Source organism: Dermacentor albipictus, chromosome 3 (assembly GCF_038994185.2).
Source record: "Dermacentor albipictus isolate Rhodes 1998 colony chromosome 3, USDA_Dalb.pri_finalv2, whole genome shotgun sequence".
Taxonomy (NCBI): Eukaryota; Metazoa; Arthropoda; class Arachnida; order Ixodida; family Ixodidae; genus Dermacentor; species Dermacentor albipictus.
Window position 1 is genome coordinate 181,426,210 of NC_091823.1, and position 23,922 is coordinate 181,450,131.

The window sequence follows — 23,922 nt, forward strand, 5'->3', positions numbered from 1 at the left end:
GGTAATCATTAAGAAAAAATCTTATCATCAGCAAACTAATGGTCTCACAGAGTGTCCGAATTGAACCCTGGCAGACATGCTTGCAAAGTATGTCTCCTCCGACCGTAGTGATTGGGACTTTTCTCTGCCGTATGTCACATTTTCATATAATCCTTCGCACCACAACACTGTCAGTTGTTCCCCATTTTTTCTGTTGTTCGGCCAAGAATCAACATTGCTATTGGACACATCCCTTCCATTCGCTGCTGCAGAGGCCAGCGAATATGCACCTGACACAATCACTAGCACAGCCCACACACACAAAATTGCCCACGCTCGCATCCTGACCTCCCCAAGAGAGCCAACGGCATTTGTACAATCGACAATACAGAGACGTGCACTTTTCACCTGGATCTCTGGTACTGCTGCGATCCCCGACTTGTCACATTCGGCTGTCAGAAAACCTCCAGTCTCAGCACACAGGCCCATACCGAGTGCTGTGTGCCGTGATTACAGTTACATACGAGATCACCCCAGTCAATGGCAGTGCCTCAGCTGCCCCGCAGTCCCCTGACGTTGTGCTGTCACGCACCTTAACCGTTATTACTCTCCTGCTAACATAGATATTTAGACGCAACGGAATGGTTCTTCAGCTGCTGGGAATAATGCTACATGCATACTGCATGTTTCTTTTGAACGATGTAAGCGGGCAGTCCGACGAAGAAGACGAACTGCTCCTGGGTGTCAAGCTGTCGGCTGAATTGACCAGTGCTGCAGTTTTTATAAATATCTTGTATTTAGGCTTCAGTGTAATTAATCCCACATTCGCATCAGAATATCAAGAGTAAAAAGGAGCCACTGTCCTGGAACATAACACATGCCCCTTCACTATACACGTGCATATGTGCCATCCCTGAATCACAATACTTGTGCCAAGAGACATCTAATAACTCTATCAGAAGCCATTCAGAGCTGTTTCTGACATTGCTGTCAATTTGAGCCCTTCCTAACTGTTCCGTTTTCTCAACTTTTTTTTTTTAACAGCTCCTTATCCCTTTCACTGCCGTGTTTTTTTTCTGCCTTTCTCCACACTCCCTACTGGGACATTTCTCCTCACTCCACTACCGGCGTAAAAAACTCTTCAGCTCTCTGGCCTCCGCTGTGATGCCATTGCAGATTCTTGAAGACAAGAAGCCTGTAGACAAGAAGGCAATGCGTAGATTCCCTAGCATGTGTGCCTACTACAGGCACGTTGTCAATGACTTTTCATGCATCGCTGAACTGCTGACACATCTAAAGCCCAGAATACATGAAGCGTAATTTCACGAAGAACTTCGCCCAGCACAAATAGATGCAGCGGGACGCCGCCGATGGTTCACTGGTGTAGTATAGTGTCGCCCCCTGTCAGATCTCTGTGTCATCGTACATGCATGGTTTGTAGTTGTTTAGCTAGATGGCGCCCCCCCTTCTGTCATGTGACAAACGTGGACCAATCAGGAGGTGTCATCTGGCATGTGAGGCCTTTATTAGCAATAAACAGCCGCGGGTCGGCCGAGTCTTCGTTCCGGTTTTCATCGGGAGCAGTTAGCTCCGAGTCTCCTTCACTGCGCCGGCGCTCGCGCGCGTTCGCCGGCTGGGGGCCCCCCACTTGCCTGCCGCTGCCGACATAACATCTTTTGGCGACGAGGATGGGATTCCCGCAGCGGTTCCGACCGAAGCCCCGGGAAACGAACGAGCTTCGTAAGTGAAGCGTCCCTTCCATGTCGGCACGGCCTGCAAACGCCGCCGACGCACTTGGCGTCGCGAGGTTTCCGAGCCTAGGCCTTCTCGCCCCCCTTTGTTCCGCCCAGCTCCATTCTACTCGAGCTCCGGCTTGTCTTCTGCACTGTCCCCCGCACGCTACCGGGCATGGCTTTTACGGCGAACCTCCCCGTTTTTCTAGAAGTGCCCGGACCACCGTTAATTCCCTGGTATCGCTGGAAAAAAAATTTTCAGGCCCACCTCGAAGCGGCCGGCGGTGGCGACTGGACGGACGCGCGACGAGCGTCCGCGCTCGTCAGCGCTCTCGGGCGTGAGGGACAACGGAAGTACTTTGCAGACGAGGAGCAGGAAGCAGCAAGGCAGTTAACCAGCGCAGCGTCAGCTTCAAGCGAAGCAGCAAGGCAGTCGACCGACGCAGCGTCAACGTCAAGTGATGCGGTCCCGCCAGCGTCGGAGTTTCCGAGACTCTTGCAGCGGCTTGACCAGCTGTTCGCCGCGTCAACAAACGTCCTGGCGGAAAGGCACGAATTCACCAGTCGAAAGCAGTTCGAGGGAGAAGGATTCCTGGAATTCGTGACCGCATTGAAGGAGAAGGCGGTACAGTGCAACTTCGGCACAACTTATGACGAGCGTGTCCGAGACCAAATCATACATGGGGTAACGAACGTCAGCGTTCGCGAAAAGTTGCTGGCTCATGGCGAAACCCTGTCCCTGGACAAGGCAGAAGAAATTGGACGCTCGTTAGAAGCCCTCCATCGAGCGAACCACGCGTTCGACTCGGAGAAAATACAGAGAATCGAGGCAGCCCAACTTGGCGCTCCGTCGACGAGCCAAGATGGCCGACGTAGTCCGGGAGGCCATGCAGATGGCCGACTTCTTCCGAGGAGCTGCCAAGATGGCCGACGTCTTCCAAGAGGCCGCCCAGATGATCGATATTTCGCACATGGCTCCTCCGGGAACCGTGGTGCATGCGATCGGTGTGGCAGCACGAAACACATTGCAACGTACAAGAATTGTCCAGCGAGGAACCGGCGGTGTAATGCCTGCCACACGTCGGGCCATTTCGCATCAGTATGCCGAAAAACCCGTACTGTTCAACACGTCTCTTCCGCAGAGACGCTGTCTTCAACTTCCGCAGGGCAGCCGTCCGCGTCTGTCTTGACGGTAAGCGCTTTTGAAACTAAAGATTTGGAAGTTCCGGTCGTAGTTAACGGCGTCTCTATGCGACTGCCGGTGGATACGGGAGCGTCTGTCTCATTGATGACGGCCGAAGATTTTGGAAAGCACTTTGGTCGACAGCACACTGTCACAAACAACAGTGGACTTGAAAAATTTCTCCAAGCAACGTATCGACATTCAAGGCCTGTTTCAAGCCACTGTCCAGTTTTTTCAAAGGTCATGCTCCGTCACGTTCCACGTAACGACTGCAGGAACATCACTGCTGGGTTTCGACGCCATCCAATGCTTGGGCATACAGATCGACGGTACGTCGCTGACATGTCGTCTACCATCGCTTCCTTCAGTACAGAGCCCCACAGGTGTGCCTCCGGGTTTTGATCACCTCTTCAGTGACGAGTTGAGTTTCGTAAACAACCTTGTGCACCGAATTCATCGGCAAGATGCGAAACCAGTATCTTCAAAGTTGCGCAGACTAACCCTGGCTCTCCGTGACCAGGTCACAAATAAATTGCGACGTCATCGAGCGCGTCGAGGCTTCTGAGTGGGTGTCTCCACTCGTGGTGGTGCGCAAGAAGGATGGAACCATGTGGCTCTGTGTAGATCTACGGGAACAGGTCAGTCTTGTGCCTCACGTTCAAGAAAGGGTCTTGCAGAAACAGTGGCAGACTAAACAGTACGTAGACAAATGTAGAGGTGCTCAGGCAACTCGAATCAAGGTGGGAGACATCGTCAGAATAAGATTTAAGAGGAAAGGATTTTTTAAGTACAGAAAACCTCGTGAGGTCAAGGCCCAGATAGGACCATCTACTTTTCTACTCACTGATGGGAAGACGTGGCATGTGTCTAAGTTAACCCTAGTGATGAAGGATCCAACAGGTAGTACATTAATTGTGTACAAGTGATAAAGATTTTTTTGTACTCGTATTCAAACCTGGATAGTCATTCCGATGACTCGTCTGTCGTGACATCGTCCTTTCATAGTCATAAGCTTCAGCTAGGTAGTTCGTCTGACTGTATTACTTCCGAGTCTGCACAGTCAGCAGTCGTCTCTGATTCCGTGTGGGAATCGGTAGCCTCCCAGGACTTGTTGGGACGTCGAGAGGAGCTTCCTGGGCAACCCTCTCCAGCTTTGAGTGACACCCACATTCAATTGTCCAACCAGGGGGAGGGAAATAGTCGTGCGACGACTAGGTCTTTAAAGTCGACCGATACGTGTCGCAACCCCCAAAGTTCTGAGGTACGCACGTGTCCTCATCGTGAAAGAAAACGGCCTCCGTGGCTCGATGATTTTGTTTCTGTAGTGTAGAGCGTATTGCCGTCTTCGAAATGCCACGACTAGGGGCCTCCGCTGTGACATTTAGGAGACAGTCCACATGTTTCATTAACACAGGTATAAAGTGCTCCTTGTTGCGGTGCAGTGAGTTTTGTGCCGTGTTCCTTGTTGGACTTTGAGTGACTACCTGTGTTTTGGTGCCCAAGACTGGTGCGCGTGTATGTGAACTTGGGCGGGGACGGATTGAATTTGTTGTGGACTTAAGTGCGTGCTTAGTGTGCAACTGGTGCGCGTGCGTGAACGTGGGGGGGAACGAACTGAAATCGCCTTTGGACTTAAGTGCGCGTTTCACTGTATGTTTACTTTGTTTCCAGGGGGGGGGATGATGTAGTATAGTGTCGCCCCCTGTCAGATCTCTGTGTTATCGTACATGTATGGTTTGTAGTTGTTTAGCTAGATGGCGTCCCCCCTTCTGTCATGTGACAAACGTGGACCAATCAGGAGGTGTCATCTGGCGTGTGAAGCCTTTATTAGCAATAAACAGCCGCGGGTCGGCCGAGTCTTCGTTCCGGTTTTCATCGGGAGCAGTTAGCTCCGAGTCTCCTTCACTGCGCCGGCGCTCGCGCGCGTTCGCTGGCCGGGGGCTCCCCACTTGCCTGCCGCTGCCGACACAACAACTGGCATCGCTTACACTCGGCAAAAGACAGGCAGACGGCGCTGTACGCTCGCTGCGCATTTGGCTGCAGTGGCACCGTGGAGCGGAGGCATTGCAGAAGGTTTTGTGGTTCTCCAACAGTGACTACAGTTTACTTTGTGTAAAAACACATTGTCGTTATTCATGTTTACTGCAGTTTCAGTTCCTGTTTTAAGGTCTCCTCCAACAACAAGCATTTAGTACTGCAGCTGGAGAGGATAGAATTATAGGTATTTGGCATGAAATGGGCCTGTCAGCGGCTCTCGTTCTCGATGCCCTAGGCATTCTGTGCGCTGTCTGGGCCCATAAAAGATGCAAACAGCCAGAAGAGCAGGCATGGTCGGCTTCTAACTATAATCTGTCGTTGCTCTTTTCCCTCAAGGCACTCGAGCAGAAGGGACTTATGGTTGTAGTTGAGCAGGGGCGATTTCTGTCCGAAGAAGCACAAAACCAATCTTTGTGAGCAGGCGTGCCTATAGTGAAAAAGAAAAAGAAAAAAAGCTTCGGGCATCGCGAACGAGAAGCCGTTTCGTCCCCGATACCCAAATCCATATAGGAGGCACCACAGACATTTGGGCTACAGCAAAACTCCACCCTTACCTATATGGCAGGCTGTTCAAAGTCGTCAGTGACCATCACGCCTTGTGTTGACTAGAGTTAAAGGACCCTTCAGGATGCCTGTCACGGTGGAGCCTTAGACTTCAAGAATATGACATCACTTTATTCTACAAGTCAGGCCAAAAATATTCTGATTCCGAATGCCTGTCTCACGCTCCTGCGGACTCTATGCCCCCGGATGACTAAGACGAGGACGCCTATTTAGGTACAATAAGTGAACACACCGAACAGCAGCGAGCAGACCCAGAGCTCAGAAGCCTTGCTGAGTACTTGTAAGGCAAGACCGACGTTGTCCTGTGGGTATATAGGCGCAGATTGCGTTCGTTTTTCTTAAGAAATGATGTCCTGGTGGAAAAGTTTTCGTCAGCCCGCACAAGCTACCGTATCTACTCGCATAATGATTGCACTTTTTGTAAAAAAAAAATTGCCGCAAATTCAGGGGCGCGATCATTACGCGAGTTAAATTTCCCACGAAAAGAACTTTTTTTTTTCATCCAGCATTTGCTGCAGGATGACAATAGGTCAACAAACAGGTGGCTGCCGCTGTAACAGTGCGGGACACCAAACAGAAATGGTGGCCGGTGGAGCAAGCCGAACATGCCGAACGTGATTTTTTTTCTCTTTATAAATACATTACGCATATTGAAACAGTTTCTTCCATGTCAGTAATGAATAATATTGTTGAAATTATTACGATATCGTAGAGAGATACTCAAGAGAGATAAAACTTTATTGTGTCCTTGATGGGGTTAAGGGGTGGCGGGGGTCGGGAGACTAACCCCCAATCCACCCCTTCCTCAGACGGCGGCCAGTTCTTGCTTTCTGGCGGCGTCTTCGGCCATCCGGACGGCCCAGAGCTGCTCCTCTGGGTCTAAGCTGAGCAGCAATGTCTCCCACTGCTCAAGAGACGAGCCTCCGCGAGAATGACGATGAAGTTTGTCTGTGCCCTTGGCATGGGAGAGTGTTGGCCTGGCTGTCTGGCTCCAGTGTAAATAGCCTGTAGCGTTTTCCAAAAAAAGGCTGCATCGCGTGGCTTCGCTTCCTGCAGTTCACGGCGGCAAGTGCGTGCGGGGCCTCTTTCGTCTCTGTCTTTTCACACGTAACATTCTGGTGGAGGTTAACGATCCACGTCCTCGCCAAGGAACTTCGAAGTGGTCGGTACATCAAGCTTGTCACCATGCCTCCCGGTGACGAGACCGTCTCTGCAACCGTTTCAGCTTGTCCGACTGCTCCAATCGTCATGGTGGCCCAACATTGCAACCCTGGTGTGTTTTCTGGCCTGTAGGGACAGGATGCTGACGAATGGATCAAGCTCTATGAACATGCCAGTGCTACTAACAGGTGGAACCCAACGATTATGCTCGCCAATGTCATCTTTTATCTCGGCGGCACCCCACGCGTGTGGCACCAAATGCATGACGGCGAGATAACCAGTTGCAACAGTTTCAAAGAAAAGCTACCGGAATTGTTTGGCGACCGCATTGGGCGCAAGGTTGCCGCAAGAAAGGCTCTTGCGTCTCGTGTTCAGACATCTACAGAGCCATACGTTTCATAAATCCTCGACGTTTTGGCTCTATGCCGCAAAGCTGACGATAGTATGTCGGCCTGGCTGTCTGGTTCCAGTGTAAGTAGCCTGTAAATAGCCTCTTTCATCTCTGTCTTTCTACACGTAACAATATCGACAAGTCTGTGGCAATAACGTAGCCATGTACACTTTGAGGGGATAGAAACAGACATGGGCGTGCTTAGCTTTCAGCGACACAGAAACACATGGAGGGTATGCTGCGAAAAGTGCGGCATTTGTCTTTACTACTATCCTAATACGGCACGCTTGCGCTAAGGGTGGGCGACTATCTTAGCTGTGTTATAAGTCTCGGCGTATGAATAGGGTAGACTTCTAACCTATCAGTGTGCACGTGGCTACTATCACTGCCGCTTGTGATTTGTTGCATGCCCATGAGTGCAGACGAGAAGAATCGAAAGGCACCTTTTTGTTGTTGTTGACCACAACGATTACAAAGCCTACAAATAATAAAGCCAAGGCAAGCTTGGTAGTAGCTTTTTTTTTGCATGGAAGTGTGGGAAGTGATGAAAGGAATAAAATGGGGCATCTGCTTAAGGATGTTTCATGCTGCAGACCGGTCGGTATGTCTTGAAGAGTCGTTTGCGTAGCATTCAACAGCATTCGACAGCATTTGACAAATGGTAGCGCAATCATCATTAGCTAGACTAGGCACACGACATATCACTGCGGCAAGTTCGGGCTGTGATCATTACACGGGAAAGAAAAAGAATTGAATTTTGACGACAAAACTCAGGGGCGCGATCATACGAGAGTGCGATCATTATGCAAGTAAATACAATACCTTCTCGTCGTGCCCACAGCACTCAAGGCAGCCGGGCACGTCGGGTTTTCCCGTACGTTTGCAAGAATACAAGAGAAGTACTACTATTGGCCGCACCTGACCCCCGACGTCGCCCGTTACGTCAAGACATGTGAAGACTGCCACCGACGCATGACACCATTCACAAGGCCGCCGGGATTACTAGAGCCGATCGAGCCTCCTTGCAGACCGTTACAGCAGATCGCGATGGATTTGCCGGGGCCTTTCCTGATGTCAAAATCTGGAAACAAGTGGATCCTCATGGCCACAGATTACCTTGCCAGCTACGCCAAAACGAAAGCTCTGCCTAAAGATACCGTATTTACACGATTGTAAGTCGACTCGAATGTAAGTTGACCCCCCCATATCGCGTGACAGGAAAAAAAATAATAAAGGAGAGCATACCTGAGGGTGCATTCGATAACGAAAACGTATTAGTAGCTGACATGGTCACTGGACCACTCGTCTTCATTAGTGCTGCCATCCTCATCGCTGCTACGGTCCCACAGCGCGTCGTCGTCCAGCAAAATTTCACATTTGGCAAACGACCGCACCACGATATTGTGGAACAGTAGCCCACGCCAAATGCACCCAACCACACGCAGCCGTCAGGGAGGCTCTTTTGACAGGTCCGGTTGGCGTAATTTCGCGGTCTTCTCCCGCCAGCCGCTCGTTGTACTCATGGCGGAGCAGGTCCTTAAAAGGTGAAGATCCGGACTTGTTTCGTGACCATGTCGCACTTCAGTGGCAGGGACCGATCACGCATTTCAGCGACGCATGATGCAAGCTTAGCCTGCAGCTCCGGAAAGCGTCCAGACTTTGGCACGTGGGAAATTTCTCACTTGCCCTCACAGGTGAAAATTTCACTTCACTGCAGTCGCCACTCTTGCCTCACTCGTCCAGAGACATTGAACTTGCGGCCCGTTGCGCAGTGATTTGTTTCTTAGGTGTCAGCCCTCTTGAACGCTGCTGTGAACGAGTGCCGAATGATTAGTGGGCCTGGAGCACTCATGACGACTGAGGAAGCATAGAAGTAGCACGTAGCCGGCAGTCAAGTGGAAAGCGCCAAACCAACGCCTTTCGTCAAACTATAGAGAAAGCTAAGCGCAACAGGGAAAAAGAAACCCGCGAGCAGTGTCTGCTCTTCCATGAACTACCAATACTTCCCGCAAGCGCCGCCGTTCTGAGGCTGCCACCACGAATGGAACGGCGGCACTTCCATCAACTATCGACCCCCCCCCCCCAGAGTGTTGTGTGCACTGTAAAACTCTCAAAAATGTTGAAAAACCTTTCCAAAAAGCGAACAAATATGCGGGATAGTGAAAAGCTACAGGTAGGGCCATAGAGCACACATAAAATTGTAACTATATTGTAGCTCCCGTTGGTCTCGCATTTTTGGCGGTGCCATGTTTTGGTTTCGATTGCAAGTGGACCCCCCGCCCCCCACTTCAGATTTTCAAATTAAGAAAAAAGTGGTCGACTTACAATCGTGTAAAAACGGTAGTGCTGCTGAAGTAGCCAAATTTTTCGTCAAGAACATTCTGCTGTGACATGATGCGCCAGAAGTCCTCATTACTGACAGAAGAATGGCTTTTACTGCTGAGCTTACTCAAGTCATCCTGCAGTATAGTCAGACAAGTCACCGGAAGACCACTGTCTACCACCCGCAGACTAATGGCCTAACAGAACGCCTGAACAAGACGCTCGCCGACATGTTAGCGATGTACGTCGACGACAAACACAAGACGTGGGATGCTGTGCTTCTGTATGTCACTTTTGCTTACAACATGGCAGTGCAAGAAACAACACAGATCACGCCGTTCAAGCTGGTTTATGGAAGGACCCCGACAATGACTCTCGACGCCATTTTGATGCACATCACCTACAAAGAAAATGTTGGCGTCACCACCTATCTTCAATGCGCTGAACAAGCCTGGCAGCTTGCCTGCCTGCGCATCAAGAACCAGAAAAGCACCGACAGCCAGCACTACAATCTTCGATGGCGCTACGTGGAATACCAGCTCGGCGATCATGTTTGGGTTAAGACCTCGATGCGCCGACAAGGACTCGGCAAGAAACCCCACAAGATCAAACCCTACAAGATCATCCAACGCATTGGCGTACTCCACTATGAGGTCGCGCCAGACGGGATTTCGCCATCGCAGCGGCATTGCTCGCGACCTGAAATAGTCCATGTTGTGCGACTTAAGCCGTTCTACCGGCGCTGATGAACTTTGGGACTTTGCATACCTGAACTTTGGACTTTCTTTTTTTGGTCCGCATTACTTTGGATTGTTTTGTTACTTTTGTAAGTCTCCTTTTTTAGAGCGCAGCTCTTTGGCGTCCGTTCCTGGGTTTCGCGTCGTCGTCGGCGTTGTCGTCGGCCTCGTAACCAGCTCGCCGACGAATCTGCTGCTCCGCCGCCGCGCATGCGCGCTGTCGGCTCTCCGGGCGAGGGAGGATGATGGAAGGAAGGAGGAGAGACTGTGGAGGAGGGCTGGCTACACAAATGGCTCTTTGGCGTCCGTTCCTGGGTTTCGCGTCGTCGTCGGCGTCGGCGTCGGCGTTGTCGTCGGCCTCGTAACCAGCTCGCCGACGAATCTGCTCCGCCGCCGCGCATGCGCGCTGTAGGCTCTCCGGGCGAGGGAGGATGATGGAAGGGAGGAGGAGAGACTGTGGAGGAGGGCTGGCTACACAAATGGCTCTTTGGCGTCCGTTCCTGGGTTTCGCGTCGGCGTTGTCGTAGGCCTCGTAACCAGCTCCGCCCCCCTTTCATCCCCCCAGCGCTAGCAGCGACCGACTGATACCGCTTTCGTGAGTCCGCTACCGCACTCACGAAAGACGTCGTGCACTTCCTGCAACTCGCATTAACCGTCCATCGATCCACACCGATGTTAGTAGTGGGGGACTTTAATGTTGACATAAAGACAAACAGCAATTTCCTAACACTTATGCGGGAGAACATCCCGTTCCTCTCGCTCGTAACGCGTCCCACGGCTGTGACAACCTCGCGAGGCACTTGTATAGATCTCGTCTTTGAGAATCAAGCATTGGTGTACCAAGTCGAACATATATCAGTCTATTTCTCCGACCACAAAGCTTCCTTCATGACTGTCAAGAACTGTTAGTGGAGTCTTTGTTAAAGGAATACGTGTGAAAAATAAAAAAAAAATTCTGTGATAGCGCATACATGTGTTGCTCGATTTCTTTGCCTCAATCTATCGAAAAGGTGAAACAGCTTATTTGCTGCGCTCAAATTTCGCATTAGGAAGTAACGTAATCGTCGGTAATTTTTTTCATTCTCCTATTTTGTAGCATCAGGACAATGCTTTTTGAGAAGGGGCCATTGACAAGTGTACTTGTTTATCTGGTTTTGGGTGACCGCTTTTCACTATCCAACACGTTACCGCTCATCGTGGGACACGCTCATATGCATCGGAAGTTTCTTGAATGCTATGGAGGGTTCTATGTGCTGTCTGTTGTCACCGAGTAAGCTTGAGTAATCTGATCGCATGTGCAACGCGAATTGTGTAGAACTTTCTGGAAGACACGTAGGCACCAGCCATTACTTTGAAACCTTCGATGACTCATGTATAAAAGCCAATGCGCTTGACCAGCAGATCAGATTTCGCCGATAGCCGACTGTGTTTGCCACTATTGTTGTGCTTTCAGTGTAGCTTGTTTTTCTGGGCACAGGTTTGCCCAATAAAAGTTAGTTTTGTCATTCACAGTATTGCGAATGTGTTCTTTGCCATCACTACTGTGTGACAATATCACTGCCCATAATGTGTGTCCTTCATGCTTGCATTGTGTCAGGTACAATACATAGGTCGTTTGTAGATTACCCCATGTATTTTGAAAAAAACAAATGAAAATAGTCAAAGGTTGGGTTGACGATATCCCATGAGTAAAAGCACTGTCACAGCATTTACAAGTTTCCTCTGCCATCTAAATTCCATCAGTGTGAATATCATGGAAGTGGCCGAGTTATTCGTGCTTTTCTTGACTGAGAATATTGTCACGCATATTTTCTACAATATAAATGCAGCTGATACAACCATGACTGAATGAAATGTTAACAGCGGAGCACGTGAATTTTGTTTTGGTTCAGTTGCGGACTGAGTTATCATGAGTTGAGTTTCACTCGCATCTACGGAAACACGGATGCATTTAATCAGTCAGCTTTGCCACGAGCCATTTGTTTGTGGAATTACACTCCTGAGAGTAATGTTACCCAAACAGATAGAGATAAATTTAGGCAACTCCTAAACATGCAGTTTCTGCCACAAAAAAGTGTTGTAATTTATGCCATGTTCTGTATACCTTGGTAACAACACACAGATTTTTTCCCTCTTTCATGCCTTAAACTACACTTCCTTAACAAAGGCACGAGAAATGTGCGTAATAAAATCTGTCAGATGTTTTGTACGCTAACCCTAAGTGAAATTTTCAGTATCGTTAGTATTCTTTCTTTTTTTTGCTTTTCGTGCTTTAAACTACTTTTTTACACGATGTTTGATTATGTGTGCAAGTAATGTGCATGATAAAATTTATCCACTGCTTGTTTACTACCACAGCTCTGCACTTGTAACCCTGTCTTGCAGCGGCTATTTCTTTTCATCTGTGCAGTATTCTCGTGTACAACTTTCTTACTGTGATGCCCCCCTTACTCAATGCTCCTCATGGGGCCTGTAAGGTATATTGAAATAATAATAATAATAATAATAATAATAATAATAATAATAATAATAATATTAATAATAATTGGAACACGGGTGCTGTGGCTGAACTGCATCCTAGTACCCTCGAGTAGCTTCGAGGGGAGCAAGAAATCTGATTAGGCATGTCCGTAGGCTGCCTATCATAGAAGTTCAATCCCAATGCCCTCTATCAGGGTCAGAGGGCATTGGGAACAAGTCTAGTCACCCTGTACACGCTGCGTGCTGAAGATATGCAGTTAAGTCACGGGGTTCTCAACTTTGTGTGCTGCTCTCACCCATCTTATCAGCATTTTATTATCAGAGTGATGCAAACCTCCGCTTTGCTACAATGCTTGCCGGGAGATGTAAGAGGGTAGGGTCTTTCTCTTTTCTGCCTCTTGTGCAAGACAGTGCATGCAATTAATCAGCACTGTAGCAAAGCAGAAGCTAACAGTGCTCCGCCAACATGACATTAAAATGTTGTAAGGTGGGCGACTGTCAACAAGTTGCGGAGTCCACAACACAAGTGCACATGCATAGGAGTTTATCGCAGCATGCACAAAAGCCACACACAGACATGGTCCACCGTTTCGTTCTGTCATGACAGCACACTAGTGAACAATGTCACTTGGCACTGACAAGAGCACTACTGCAGAAGGACAGCAGAAAAGCAAAGGCTTGCCAAGCAGCGTGAGTAAAGTACTGACTCTGTGGCAGCGGATGCGGACCTCGCTCTTCCACAGCACAGGTGTCTCGGATGTGCTGTGCACTTCAAACACAAGGCGGCGGTTTTTCGTGTCCACCAGGTACTGGCATCTGCATGCAAAGAAAGATCCTTTAGCCGCTGCATTCAGCAGATGTCACCACAGTTGAATATGTATAATCAATGGACATATTTGCAGATTACCTGCCTGTCTTTGACTCAATGCTCACCAAATACATTCAATGATAGCTTGAGGCCTATTTTGGAGTTCATAGAAACTCGTCGCAAAAGCATCACCCACAAAGCTCCATAACCGGTCCTTAATGAATGTCGTCACGTTAGGCCTAAAGTGGCTAGTCACCTCCCTTGCAATCACCTCTCCAAGAGTCACCTCCCTTGCAAAAGTGAGTGCAGTCATCCGAGGCCATTATGTTGCTGTCACGTATTCCACGAGGCAAGAATGTCATCACCTCTTATGGCACATCCTGCTATGGTTAACCCTCTACCTCCTTTGGATCCACCCTGTGCCTTATTATTCAGCTCGTCGTGATCACGCACATAAAATTAATGTACCCCGTCATAACACCGTTGCGTGATCACAATCATTCCTAGCACTTCAATTGACTGGAATAATCTACCTACATCATTAGTTGGCATCAGTGACCCCATTCGTTTTAAGTATGCACTAATCAACAGGAAATAATGTATGGTAGCAAATGGTATAATTATGCACTCATTCATGGACATTGTCTGCCTGGTAAAGTGTACTCTTTGTGTATTTAATTACTTCATATTATGTGTCTTTTTTTGGTTATGTACATATTACTAGCTTTTTCAATATCTTCTTTTGTTCCCTACAGTGTGAATTCCTAGAACTAATCCTGTATTATTTACTCTTAATTGCAATGTATTCTTGCCCCTCCCCTGTGCAATGTACAACTAGCTACCTTGAGGTTCTCACAAATAAATAAATAAATAAATAAATAAATAAATAAAAACACAAGCTAGGCTCGTACACATCTTTTGCACATTGGCTACTGTGGACGTGTTGGGCTAACTCATGGTAAAAAGTGTCAGTTTATTTCACCAAAGATAACCCGCGCGCATCCATGCATCTAGTCTAGAAAAAGACGAATAAATGTGCACAGCCAGGCACGGCAAAGAAGTTGTAACGAAGAGTAGCTCTCTGTCTGGGTTCTTCGCATCTTGTTACTTTTCTACATTTTGGTGCCGAAAACCTGTAGACATCTCTGTATGGACACGATTCCTCCCCCCATGTCTCAAGAGACCTTCTACTCCACGAATTTGTACTGCGGGCGGCGAGGACTCACTGGATAACGCATCGCTCGTGATCGGCATAGATACCAGACCTCTACCTCAACAGCTAATCAGACGGATTGCTTCTAGGCTAACCAGTCAGCTCGATGAGCACAGAATACAAAGATTCTGCAGGAAGCCCGGTTGCTACTTGCAGATCCTACCATGGCAAGCCCAAGCTTGCAGGTATTTTTGACAGTCTGTCTATTTGCTAGCAACAATGAGCTTTCAAGGCTTAACGATGCACTTAAAGAGCACACTGCCAACAATGAGCTCAAAGCACAATATGTAACTGCTGCAGGGTATAACGATCAAGCTATCAGCATGCTGTGAATACACACTGCAAGATCGCCGCTTTGGGACATGTGGACAGTACAGCGGAGGCTGCTCCTCAGAATGGAACACCGACAGTTACTGAAGCTATGCCCAAAATTAGCCCAAGGCTACCGAACCATGATATGCCAACATTTAGAGGCAACATGCACAAATGTGAAGCTTTCTGCGAGCAATTCGAGCAGACTCTTTTATCTCAACAATGCTATATCAGCAATGACAAAGCTTTCTATTTGTGGCATTATCTTGCAGGGGAAGCAGCAGTGGCCCCTGTCAGTTTACTGGCTTCGAGACTTGTTATGCAGATACTGTAGAACTTCTCAAAGAACACTTTTGCGATCGTAAAAGGGCAGAGCAGCACCACTTTTCAGAGCTCCGGAAATCTGCCTCACATAAAGTAGGGAAGTGACAGATGATGCCTCAGGCCAGGCAAACTTTATGATGCTGTGCAACTAAATATCCGCTGTGTGACTGCACTAAATGTACCCATTTTCAGTTTCTCTGCAATGCTGATTGGTATTCTACAGAAGGCATTGCCATACGAGATCATTCTAAAATATACACAAGGAAAGCAGAGCCAGATTTGACAGCATATGTCTGATACGAACATCTCGGAGCCAACACTGGCAGCTGCAACATCGGTAGTGAAGTTAAAAGAGCTGTTCATGTTCATACATATTGAGTTAGAAAGGCAAGAACAGTGACACCTATCATCACAACAATCTGTCGATGACCGTGCAGAGAAAACTCGAGGCAGTAGCAGCGCTTCTGTACTGCACAGTGTCATACAGCTGGAGAGAGTGTTTCTTCTGCGATGCAACGTTAACCTCTTTCTTGATTTTAAGAAAGAGAAGCTAGCTAAGAATTATTGCCATTATATATGTACATCACGAGGTCACCAGGCACAGTCTTGCCACATCAAACAAGTGCTCAGCTTGTCACAGAAGACATGCCTCCAGTATGTGTGACCCCAACTTCAAAAAGAAAGACACTACAGTGGAAACTTTGTGACCAGTGCAGGCTTTGGGTAGCACAGCAGGAATAGTCTCGTCACAATCAGTAATGCTATGCAACAAAAATTCCACAAATGCTTGCATAATGACGTACAGAGAAGTGTACCTGCAGACTTTTCATGCTTTTGTCGTTAAAAATAACTGGTCCAGATACATCAAAGGAATTCTGGTTTAAAGCAGTCAGTGATTATTCCTCACAGAACATCTCACTGTAAAACTGCAACCGCAGGTACAGGGAGAAACCCAAAAAGCATTGTCAATGTTTGGCAATGCATCCCCAAGATCTGCTGAAATACGAAAGGTTCTTGAAGTACCACTGCGTAGCCAACACTGTTCCGACATCCATACCATTCCTGCAATTGTGGTTCCGGTTATCTGTCATGAAATTGCTGTGCCGACAGCTGATAACTTCATTCAGAAGTTGCAATTTGAGGGCCAATTTCTTGTGGAGGAAAAGCATTTTCTTGAAGTGGACATAGAGAACAGCGTCAACTTGTTGATGGGAGCTGACCATCTTTGGAACATCATTACGGGAGCAGTTGTAAGGAGCATAGTAATTTCAGGATTGGTCGCAATCAGTGGATGGACACTGCAAGGGCCCAGTCACCCAAAAGCCTTTCTTCACTGTGGCACTAACCTTATAGTCTGCATTCTGTGAATGGAAACGATTAGAGACGATGGAACAACCTCACAGGTTCTGCTGTTGTTCCGGCAACTCGAAGCAATGGGCATTGCAGATTCTGGCGAACCTCCCTCACACGGGTCTAATGCATGCTTCTGTGATGAGGTTCTTTCAATTTATTAATTGTTGCTGAGACACAGCCCCAGCACATGAAGTGACGAAGTCATGTGTTACCACACTGCAAGCCATTCATTAAAGAACATCCAGCACAAAGGGAAACAGAAATTCTACAAACTAATCAAACCAATCAAACACAAAGACAAACAAAGAATTAAGTCTCCAAAGAAAGTGTCAAAGTCAGAAAGGGCCTACAGTTTCATGGTCTGCACTGGAGCTGCGAGATGAACTAAAGGTGGTGATGAAGACAGCCCTCTGAGCGCTGAAGCAGTGTTGAAGACTAAAGCCCAGACCACACGTACGCTCGCAAACGCGCGCAAGCTCGCGTCCGCGCGCCTAGTGCCTTGAGCGCCTCGCGAGTAATGGCGGTTTGCATCCACAAAGACGCGCGACAGCGCGCGCTCACTGGGCTCACTCACAGACGCCTTGGTAGGCACCGCTTCGTACTTTGTTATCGATAGTGTTTCAAAATGCTTCGATATCTATAAACTTAATTGTTATATTTTTATAGCTGCTAGATCAGCGCATAAAGGAAAGAAGAACCACTTTCTTGCATGATATAAATCTGCTTCACGGAGAGTTGAACGTTCCGCGCCGTAGGTGCGTAGCCAGGCGCGCAGACGCGAGGCAACCCAAGCGCGCGATAACAGGGAGGATCTGTTCCCCGCGCTCACGCCGCGTTTCGACGCGTACGAGCCATGTCGCACCATCTGCGCATGCGTGGGCGCGTGAACGCGAGCTTGCGCGCGTCCGCAAGCGTACGTGTGGTCCGGGCTTAACACGGTTGAAGAAAAATCCTGGTAACCCTCAGGCGAACAACCGGGATCAAGTGATGCAAGAGTAAGTCGGGTTCCAATGCTGGGAACATGGGCAGGTGGTCTTGGCATGGTAGAGGTCTTGACGCCGGACACCAAGTCCAATGGCATCACCTCTGCTCCTGGGGCATGTGCTTCATTTTCCCGATGTCATTCGGCATCTTCCTGCGCGCGATCATGAGAACATGGTGACACGTCCCTGCAAGGTCGCCCTGGTCCAGTAGAAGGCACGAAGCGCGGGCCTGCACTTGACGACTTCACTCCTGCGCCAGAGCACTGGCGAATTCCTTCCTCCACCCAGGCTTGTTCCACGTCTTCCCGGCTTCTTCTTTTTTTTCCTGCTCGCTTGTTGTTGTTGCTGTTCCGAGTTATTTCAACGGCACGCTCGTGCAACTGCTGCAGAGTATCGTCATCATCTTTGAATGGCTGACCCACTCCAATCACGGCACAAAAGTACTTTACATATCACAGCTTCCAAGGAACAGTTCTTAAGAAAAATGGCAGATAGACCGTGGTGCTGCCTTTAAAGGAAGATCAGAAACAGCTACTTGGAAGCAACCATGATACTGTGCTCACTGTCACGAGCTGAAGTAGAAGAAAAAGAAGAGAGAGAAGGAAGAGGAAGATAGCTGACGTGGCCTGGAATGAACGAGGTGGGAAATGGCAGAACCCCGCTAGAGGAGAAGAAGGAAGAAGTCTGCTAGAACACTGCACGAAGAAGGCACTGAACCAAGGACGTCGAGCTTGAAGAGTTGAGCAGGAGGAGGACACCAGTGGCTCTGCACCAGTCGTGATTGATCCTCCACGCCCTGTGGCTGTGCACCGTAGTCGCCAGCAAAGGCTTGGTTCGAGGACAACGGCCCCATCCTACACTAAGGGGACAACCTCGCCCTCGCCAACGACAATGCTCGACAAGCCAGGCATATTCTATGAAGACCGCCCTCAGCAGAGATGCCAGTAGTACACTGAACAATGCGAAAAAACTACACCGACACATACATATAAGCGCCACACCACACGTGACTTATTAGGATGTTTTAAGAACTTGTGAAACGGTTTAAGAACTCAGCAATTATACGAGTGCGAAGGGGAGAGATCAAACTCAGTGTAAACATTGTTGCGGATGTATGTAGATTTGGCGGGGACTTATCGGTGTGATACATTGTAAATGTGTTTGGTGTGTCGGTCCCGATTCATGTCTCGTGCGCTGGTAGCCGTGACATTCACACATCTACAAAAACTTTCAAAGACGTTATCGATCAACGAAGGATTATTGGAGTGATATGACACAGTCCTCTGGCAATACTGGAGCAATGACATGTTGAAGCAGTACCTAACAATGTTCCTATTTATAAGGCCACCCATTATTAGCCACATCAGGAAGTTATGAGAGAGGATTGCCGACTACCAAGCTCTGGGTCATGTTCAACGTATCTTCACCCACTCAAAGCTTCCCATCCCTCAACGACTGCCCGGGATAAACGGGTGAACCTCATTCTAGAGTTGCTACAACCACTTCTTTGCTTTTGATGGTTCCCGGTCGCCATCAACTCTGGTATCGAGAATGCATTCTTACAAATCGAGATACAGGAGACTGACCGAGATGCATTCCGGTTTCTCTGGTTTGACACCACTTCCATCAGCCAAAACAGTAACATTGTAAATGGCGCATGACCCTGGTACCATTTGGATCCACATCAAGCCCTTTCTTGCTCACAGCGACCATTCCTCACCACTTGCACAACGTTTACGGAGACAAAGTTCTCATTTCGATTCTGAAAAAGACCTTGTATGTAGACATTTTACTGGTGGGTGCAGATGAATTCTAAGAAGGTCTCAGCATCTAGTGATAGAAGGCAAGTATAAGAGATGCAGGAATGAATTTCAGGAAATTGGCTAATTGGTTTCGTGTGTGTTTTATGTATAATTATATTAAGTCGGTTTCATATTGTGCTTGCATATATATTTTTTCGTATTCATATTACTCTGATGGACCTAAACTGTTTCTACTTAGAAAGTTGTACAACGATTCTTGTATTTAATGCACATGTTTGTAATGTATGCTATGTACCGTATTTACTTACATAATGATCGCACTTTTTCGTCAGAAAAATTGACGCAAATTTAGGGATGCAATCAATACGCGGGTTAAATTTCCTGCGAAAAGAAAAAAAAATATCTTTTTGTCCCGCGTTTGCTGCGGGATGTGGGTGCGGGACACCAAAACAAGAATGGCAGCCTGCGGAGCAAGCCGAACGCACCGAACGCGATTTTTTTTTCTTCTCGTGAGTACATTACATGCACTGAAACAGTTTCTTCCATATCAGTGATGAATAATATTGTTAATATTGCTACGGAATAGTATTACAAATGACGAAGAGGCGAGCAGTAAGAAGACGACGACGACGATTGGAGGCAAGCGCGGGCTGTTGCCTCTTGGCCAAGTGCGGCGTAATACGTTGTAAATATACTTGTATATAGCTTTTCATCTGCGTCTTCTTACGTAACATATCTGGTGGAGGTGGACATTCCTTGTACCTCGTCACGGAGCTTCGCAGTGGGCGGTACGTTGAGCCTAGCTTCATGGCTCCCGGCGATGACAACTCGACTCAGCCGCCTCCGACACCTGCTGCCACTTCGACGACCTACATCACTCTCCCTGCTCCTCGTGATCCTGGCGTATTGTCGGACAAAGATGGGGAAGACGTCGAGGACTGGATCAGCCTGTACGAACACGTCAGCTGCAATAACCGGTGGGACCCTACAGTCATGCTCGCCAACGTAGTCTTTTACCTCAGTGGCACACCTCGAGCTTGGTTTCGAAAGCACGAAGATGAGCTCACCAGTTGGGATTCGCTCAAGCAAAAGCTCCGAGACTTGTTCGGCAACCCCTATGGTCACAAACTTGCCGCGCAGAAGGCGCTTTCCGGCCATGTGCAGGCGTCAACAGAGCCCTATATCACATGCATTCAGGACGTCTTGGCTCTGTGCCGCAAAGTTGATGCACACATGACTGAGTCAGACAAGGTATCCCACGTCCTCAAAGGCATTGCCGATGACGTCTTCCACTTGCTCGTATTCAACAACGTCGCAACGGTGGATGGTGTTATAAAAGAGTGCCGCCTCCTGGAACTCGCTAAAAGCCGATGTATCGACCAGCAGTTTGCCCGTTTGCCCAACACCCCAGCGACATCTTCCTGTGCCGACGCTCCTCGTCCCAACAACACTGGCGATACTACCAAGATCGTCCGGCGTGAGATTGAGGCCGCCTATCCCGCTGCCTTCGAATCCAGCCCCACCAATGCACCTGCAGTCACGGTTTCTCTGATCCAGGCAGTTGTCCGCCAGGAGTTTGAAAACATGGGCCTTCACACCATCTGCTCGGCCTATCGCCCTGATACCCATCCGGCTTCTTCCATTCCGCCCCGTACCGCATCTTCTTACCCACCACGCTTGCGCAACCCATCTGAATGGCGCACTGCTGACGACAAGCCCATTTGTTTTCACTGCCGTCGCATCGGGCACATTTCTCGGCACTGTCAAAGTCGCTGGACTTCCCCTACCCGGTCTGCTTATACTGCCTACTCTCGCCCCTCAGGTGGCCCTTGTCGTCCCTATGCCGCACGCTCCGATAATGCCGCCACTGACTCTCCTACGCCGAACCGCCCCTATTCTCGTTCACCTTCGCCCCAACGACGACAATCTCACTCTCCCCAACCCCGTCGCTCCTTTTCGTCGACTCCCTTCGGACGCCGCTCCCAGCCGGAAAACTAGATGATGCAGCGCCTCGAGGTGACGCTGCATTGCTCCCTACGCTGCCAAATCCTCTACTGACGTTGCCCACTCATCTGAACCTTCCTGACGTGCAAGTCGACGGTGTTCCTGTATCTTTTCTTATAGACACTCGGGCGCATTTGTCGGTAATGAGCGCTGAATTTCGTACCCGCCTTAAAAAAATAATCACGCCCGCCACGACGCATGTTGTCCGTGTCGCCGATGGCGGAACAGCCCCCGTAATTGGTATGTGTGCCGCCCGTGTGTCCTTCGCCGATCGCTCCACAATTGTGCTATTCACAGTCATCGCCCACTGTCCCCACGACATCATCCTCGGCTTAGACTTCCTCTCCGCACATTCTGCTCTCATTGATTGTTCCACCAGTATTCACTGCCTTGACCACCTGCCTGTTCTGGATCCCGCTGAACCACACCCCAGTCACCTCAGTTCCGTCGACTTCGTTCGCTTGCCACCTTCGGCACTGACTTACGTTGACCTAGTCTCATCCCCACCAGTGCCCGACGGTCACTACATCGCGGCTCCTATGCAAGACGTCCTCCTCACACATGGGATCACGGTACCTCATGCAGTTTTATCTATTACGGCGAATTGCGTCTGCCTGCCAGTGGTCAATTTTGGCTTGACGACACAAGTGCTGCCAGGCGGGATGTCTCTGGCCCAGCTTTGCTCATTCGAGGATCACTCAGTAGCATCTATTGCAGTAGACGACAATTCATCCGATCCTCCTCTACCATCGCAGTCGGCAGCTTGTACCATCGCCGACTTACAGAAAATGATTGCGCCCGACACGCCATCCGAGCACGCTCGTGAGCTTTACCGCGTTCTGTTTTCCTACAACAATATTTTTTACTTTAACGATCGTCCTTTGGCCCAAACTACAGCTGTTAAACATCGCATTAATACCGGCGATGCTCCTCCTATTCATCGCTGCCGGTATCGAGTGTCACCGGCTGAGCGTCAAGTTATTCACGCAGAAGTTCGCAAAATGCTTGCCAAGAACATCAGAGAACCGTCATGTAGTCCATGGGTGTCACTTGTTGTACTGGTAAAAAAGAAGGATGGGTCATGGCGCTTTTGCGTGGATTATCGGCACCTTAACAGGGTTACGAAAAAGGACGTGTATCCCCTACCTCGGATCGATGACGCCCTTGACTGCCTCCATGGTGCTCGCTACTTCTCCTATATCGACATCCGCTCCGGCTACTGGCAGATTGCCGTGGACGATCTCGACCGCGAGAATGCTGCCTTTGTAACTCCGGACGGTCTTTATCAATTCAAAGTGATGCCATTCGCTCTATGTAACGCTCCTGCCACTTTTGAACGCATGATGGACTCCCTTCTTCACGGTTTCAAATGGTCCACATGCCTGTGCTACTTGGACGACGTTATAGTATTCTCCCCAACGTTCGCTACGCATCTCGAGCGCCTCTCGGCAGTCCTGGACGTTTTTCGTCGCGCCGGTCTGCAACTGAACGCATCGAAGTGCCAATTCGGCCGTCGCCAGATTACCGTCCTTGGACATCTCGTTGACGCGAGCGGAGTGCAACCGGATCCAGGCAAGATCCATGCTGTTACGCACTTCCCCGTTCCGAAGTGTGTCAAGGATGTGCGCAGCTTCATCGGCCTTTGTTCCTACTTCCGCCGTTTCGTAAAAAATTTCGCGGCCATAGCACGACCACTAACCGAGCTTTTGAAAAAAGACGCCCCTTTCCAGTGGGGCGATAACGAGGCCTCTGCATTCTCGCATCTAATCGACGTTCTCACAACACCTCTCGTTCTGGCCCATTTCGATCTTTCTGCACCTACCGAAGTCCGTACTGATGCCAGCGGTCACGGAATTGGAGCAGTACTGGCAGAACGCCAACGCGGCAACGAGCGTGTTATCGCTTACGCCAGCAGGCTCCTCTCACCCTCCGAGCGCAACTATTCCATCACTGAGCGTGAGTGTCTGGCCCTAGTTTGGGCGGTTGCAAAGTTCCGCCCATACTTATATGGCCGATCCTTTTCCGTTATCACAGACCATCACGCGCTTTGCTGGTTATGCTCACTGAAAGATCCTACAGGAAGACTTGGTCGCTGGGCCTTACGCTTCCAAGAAGATTGATATACTGTCATCTACAAATCTGGCCGACTACACAAGGATGCTGACTGCCTGTCTCGTTACCCAGTAGACGAGCCTGACAACGCCGACAGTAGTACCGCCAACAGCCTTTTCTATGTGTCTGCCTCCGCTAACATCGCCGATGAGCAGTACCGAGACCTATCGCTGCGAGCACTTATCGAGCGTCTGCGCTCTACACCTACCGACGCATCTGTTCGCCGATATGTCCTTCAGGGCGGCATTCTGTACCGAAGGAACTTCCTCCCTGACGGATCTGATCTTCTTCTTGTCATGCCAAAACATCTGCGACAGACTGTGCTCTGTGAGATGCATGACGCACCCACTGCAGGACATCTTGGGGTAACCCGCACGTACGACTGCGTCCGCCGCAGCTTCTGTTGGCCTGGTCTCGCTCGCTCCGTCCGACGCTATGTTGCTGCCTGTGATACTTGCCAGC

General features: G+C 49.2%; 1 protein-coding gene across 3 annotated transcripts in view; it reads right to left on the bottom strand.

Moving 5' to 3' along the window:
• Positions 1-23,922, bottom strand: part of LOC135916728 (RING finger protein 141-like) — a 271,536-nt gene that overhangs the window by 107,964 nt on the left and 139,650 nt on the right. For all 3 annotated transcript variants that reach the window (XM_065450178.1, XM_065450179.1, XM_065450177.1), the window contains one exon: positions 13,296-13,404. In XM_065450178.1, coding sequence (XP_065306250.1) covers positions 13,296-13,404 — 109 coding nt within the window. The remainder of the gene's footprint in view (positions 1-13,295; positions 13,405-23,922) is intronic.